This window comes from Nestor notabilis, unplaced genomic scaffold, assembly GCF_000696875.1.
Source record: "Nestor notabilis isolate BGI_N333 unplaced genomic scaffold, ASM69687v1 scaffold2989, whole genome shotgun sequence".
Classification (NCBI taxonomy): domain Eukaryota; kingdom Metazoa; phylum Chordata; class Aves; order Psittaciformes; family Psittacidae; genus Nestor; species Nestor notabilis.
The window spans coordinates 1-5,200 of record NW_009943076.1 but is presented as its reverse complement, the minus strand read 5'-3'; the positions used below and the strand labels follow the sequence as shown (position 1 = coordinate 5,200).

Here is a 5,200-nt window from a genome sequence, read left to right as displayed (position 1 = left end):
CCGCCGCTGCCAGCCGGGGGCTCCCCACTGCCGGGACTGCGACGAGGACACGAGGCCCGGCCGTATTCGGGGCAGAAGCAGATGCCCGGGGAGCGCCGCCAGGTCGGTGGCACTGAGCCGCACAACAAAGCAAGAGGCTTTCGGCTGCCACGAACAGGAAGCTGGAGCTGCCCCGCTGTCCCGGGCACTGGAGGACAGATGCTGGGAAGGGCGGCAAGCTCCTGTGGTTCTCCCATTGTACGAGGGCAGGATTCCAAGAGGGGGCGGGAAAGCTCTCCTCAAGCACCTGAACCTGGCTGTGGGCAAATGATGGTCACAAACTGCTGACAGACTCTAACTAGAAGCAAATTATTCAGGAAGAAGGTTATACTGGCTTCTAACACTTCTGAAAATGCTTCACAATTCAAGAATTCTTTTTCTTCTCTGCTAGCAAAACACTTTCTGCAATGGAGACCTTTAAAAAGTATTTAAACCCAGAGGATGCTGTGTTTCAAACAGCTGTACTCCCTCCTTCACCTGCAGTGGGGTTTGGATCCTTTGGATCCTGCAGCCAGGCTCCCCCTGTCCTGCAAGAGCTCTCCTGGATTGAAAGGACTGGCAGCAGTTTCTCCTACCAAAAGAAGGTGGATAGCTGTTGTTATTAGCTAAGTGCCCGCAGTACCCAAAAGGAGAAATTATTTTTCTGCTCAGCACAGATTAAAAAGAGTAATTTTTGTCTTTTAATTACTGGTGGTACTCCCTTTGTGATGCCCACTAGAAGCAGGAACTGAAAAGTGTATATGGATGGTACCCCTCTATGATCCTTCCTCACAAGCTAATCGTCCAACAGGACTCAAACTTGCCCTTGGCCTTTATGTAGTAACAAGAGGCATCAATAAGCTGATCCAAACAAAAACCAACAAACTCTTCACACATCTCTGCCTTTGGTTTTTCAACCACTCTTGGAGCACTGTTAGCCCAGGAAACTGGAGTTCTGTGGTATAACTCAGGAATTTGCAGTAGCCCTGCTGCCTCTGAGCCAGGCCTGTCACTCAGCTCCATTACTCACTCCATTTCTTTCTCTGGAGCATTCCCTTGTATAGTCCTAAGTCTGTTTATACATCCCCATGCCAACAGCTTTGTTTTGCTGTGGCTTTGCACTTTCCACGTCATCAACTTCCCATGGACAAGCAGGAACTTCTCCCAGGCCTTGGACCAGCACATAAGAGTTAGGCTACGTAGTCTTCACAGTAGCTGGTGTACAACAGCAGACCCGTCACCATATAGAACATTTCCCATACACACATACACATTCCCTTATGCATTTCTTTTCATAAAATCCTTATCTAAGTCATCTCCCTCCCAGAGGGCACATTGAATTAACTGTGCTGAGTCAGCAACTCCTGTGGTCAGCAATGCTTAGTACTGAACATGTGAACCTTCAAGGAGCTTCTCCCTTTCTTTTTTGGCTGGGTTACCAGCTTAAACCAGCTTCATCCTTTGGAGATCCTCATCTCCCCTCCCTTATATCCAAATGTGGAAAAATTCGGTAATTGTAGTACTTTAGAAAAGTTACCTCTTCTATTAAAAGGAACAAAAAGATCTCATATTAACAGCATAATGGTCTACCTACTGGAACTGAAAAATGTCTTCTGTCTGCAACACGCACTTTGTCCAGAAAATAGCATCAGCTCAACCCTCTACTTGAAGTAATTAAATCATAATCACTAATGTTTCAAGTAGCATGCTTAATCTACTCTCAATTCCTGCTTCAGTTCTTTCATCAAAACCACAAAAAGCACCCCTTTTTGAGCATGAAGACGAATTTCTCACACTCAACACAAACTACAGGGTAGGTTACTTAAAGCTAAAAGAACAACAGTTAATATGAAGTGGATGAAAAAGCTGAATAATTATTTATAAATGTTTTATGTTTGTTTGTCTCATGACCAAGTTCTGAAATGCACAGAAGAGACTAACACAAAACATGGAACATTCAGCAGCACAACTGGAATGGAGACACAGAACTTCAAAAAAAAAAAGTAACCATACAAAACTGTACTATGCAACAGCCATTACCATGCTTTTGTATGGCCTGTCAATCAGACAGCTTAAACCTGCCACAACTTGAGACCCACCAGTTCTTCAGATGTCTTCGTGCCCTTGCATGAGGCAACAGGGTAAGATCTCTAATACAAGTATCTTAAGCACCTATCAAATACCCATCACTAAAGGAATGTTCCTGAGAACTCAGGTATATTAATCTGGACATCTTAGACAACAGACAGTTCCAAGCAGCCTTCTATAATTCATTGAAACAGATGATGGGCTAAAAACAGGACCATTTGCAATCTTAATTTATAAACACTGTCAGCCTGAAAACAGGCAAGACAACTCCTAAGTGTCTTCAACTGAGAAAAAGAAGGCAGTGATAATATCAAATGTCAGGAAGAAAACAACAGTGCTGCACAGAAAACGGGGGAAGACAGTCACAGCAACCGCAGGCTGCTGAGCTACACCTCAGACATCTGCAACCAAAGTGCTGCAAAAGTTGGACTACTTTCTCAGTTATTAAGGCATTTAAGCTAGAATAGACATCAGTTCAATAGCAGACTACATCATCATTTTAGACCTTCTGTGGGACTGTAAGACGAAAAACATTTGGCATGAAAATACATTATTTAACTTTAACGAGACTTATTTTTAATATCTCTATACACATAGCCCAACTCTTGAGACTCATCTCACTGTGAGTGGTAAAGAGAAAGACTGCATATTCACAAACGATTCCTCAAACTATTTTAAGGCAGAACAATCCTGTTAAAAAGTTAAAATAATAAAAGATTATACTACATGGACGAGAGTGAAAAGGCAAAAGTCAGTGTAAACACGTATACACCTGCACCATTTATGGGCCTATGCATTGCAGCAGAAGCCTAACAAGAAGAAAGCACCAAGCTGACTCAAAGCTGTCTGCACAGCAGCTCAAAACCGCTGTTAGCTCTATACGGAGTGGCAGCAGCACACTGTCAGGGCTGCAGGCAGGAATGTGGGAGAGTAAATTTTCTTTAAACAGAACAGTAGCGCCATTACTGCTCTCCAGAAGAAAAGGGGTCTGACTGACAAAATAAATGAAGGTGTTATCCAAACGCTGACACCTATGCTAGTGTTTGCCCTCTCCAGGCCCTTAAAAGAACGGGTGCCTGATGATACACAGGCCAGAATACATTACACAAATGAGGTGTGTTGCTTTTGTCAGTGACAGTAACTTTTAATTGTCTTCACAACAAAAGATGAAACAAACTATTAAAAAGTAATTTTGTTCCGTAAAATATTTAGTATATTGAAAATATAAATGCATTTTTTGGTCAAACAAGATTACAAGCATACCAAATGATTTACAAAATCAAATATCTATCCTGATCAAAGAAGTATAAAAGCCAACAGTTCCAGAACCATGCTCCTGGCACCTAATGTTTTGTAAGTAAAGAATTTCATTCTTTTGTACACTAATCCTACTTCTTCCCATATGCGCGTGGGACTGAAAAGGTCAGTTACGTAGTCGGTAAAGGCTTGGGAGGAGGGGGAGGACTAAGAATAATGGCAGCTCCTCTTGCAAGCTCCTTTTCCCACTTATGTTGGAATGTGTACTATGTCAGAAAGCCATTTTAACTTTGCTTTCCCACTATGGCCAAGATTAAACATAAACAGTTTTATATTGTGTTTAAAAAAAGGTATGTTCAGATAACAGCCCAATGTTACAATTTTGTGCTTATAATCACATGCAGGTTTTTTTCTCCCAGGAAGATAAAATATAACTGTATGAGTTTCCTTTTATCATTTGAATTATTCCTTTATAAGCAGTTTCAAGTAAGACATAATGTCAATAGCAGAAGACCAAACCAGAACAGAACACTCTACAGGACTGAGATCTTGGGCCAATTGAGAAATCTTTTTCTCCAAGGTATAGCCCTGCCTGGGCATAGCAATATCACCCTTCTTCAAAAACATTACAGGACATAAGTCATTCCCACCATCACCTATATATACAATTTGTGTGTAACTTACTCCTTGCTCCAACTGTTTAGCTAGAAATTCTTTTAAAATTTCCCTTTTGCAAAGGTTTTTAGGGCACTTTGCACAACAGTGAGCGTGGAAGTCCTGTACAGTCAGATAGCCAGTACTGCTGAATGCTGCAGGGTTTGTAAACACTTCATCAAACACCTTATGGAAGTCAGCAGCTTTCAAAATCCAGTCAATAAATACTGTATTAGAATCTGAAACAATTATGCAGTCAAACAACTCCTTGTTCTTGCCAATAAAACCCAGAAGATCTACCATTCCCGCAGTGAAAGGGATTGTTGTCATAGTTCTTTTCATCTCATCTTCTTTGACGCCATTGTCTCCCAAGTAGACAAAGACTCTGCCCATATATTCTGTCCAGTGTCCTGGTCGGTAGGAGTTTCTTAATCCATTAGGAAGCTTTTTCTCAGGAGCACATTTCAGAATCCAGGTATCACTATTTTCATCTATGATTGTATGGTCAAAATCAAAAACCAACAGAAATTTCATTGCTGTCAGAAAATAGTTTCCAAAATAAACAAACAAAAAGACAATTATTTATAGAAACAAAAGTACTGAATTCCTACCCTGAACTTGTGCTAAGAAGAGAAAAATTGTTTCAAGAAAATGAAACATTAGGACACATATCTAAACAAAGTAAACTATTTATGGTCAAAGTAAAGGTCAAAGTTCTAGTTCAGTATCAAACTTCTGTTTATAATAGATTATGTGAAACTATCTAAACTCATACTGCATTGTAACTCATATTTGCTAACGCAGAGCCAATCTCGCAGTACACGTGCACCATCAGTTTGACCAGCCAATTCTAAGTTTGTCCACCAGCACTTGCTAACACAACCAAACTGGGATTTTCCTAGCAAAACACCTTCACAGGTATTCCAAAAGGAAACTACTACTGAACAGACATAGCCAGCCTTTTTAATAATGACATGTCACATCAAAACAGGTAACAGAAAGACATATTGCCATTTGCGAATCTAGAAAACAAACAAACGAACAACTAAACAAAGTTTGCTTGCTGTTGTCCTCCAACTTCAGTACCTGCAGCCCACCTCTGGGCTACGGAAACCCCCGGGAGCAGGAAACACCTCATGTGGTGCTTGATGCCCCTCGGCCACTGCCCAGTCCTCCCACAGGA

At 41.3% G+C, this 5,200-nt stretch overlaps 1 protein-coding gene across 1 annotated transcript; it reads right to left on the bottom strand.

The window, feature by feature from the left end:
• Window positions 1-3,825: 3,825 nt before the first annotated feature.
• PHOSPHO2 (phosphatase, orphan 2) lies at window positions 3,826-4,551 on the bottom strand. Its single transcript, XM_010021703.1, has one exon. It carries the CDS (start codon window positions 4,549-4,551, stop codon window positions 3,826-3,828), a length of 726 nt encoding a protein of 241 aa, XP_010020005.1.
• Window positions 4,552-5,200: the final 649 nt, after the last annotated feature.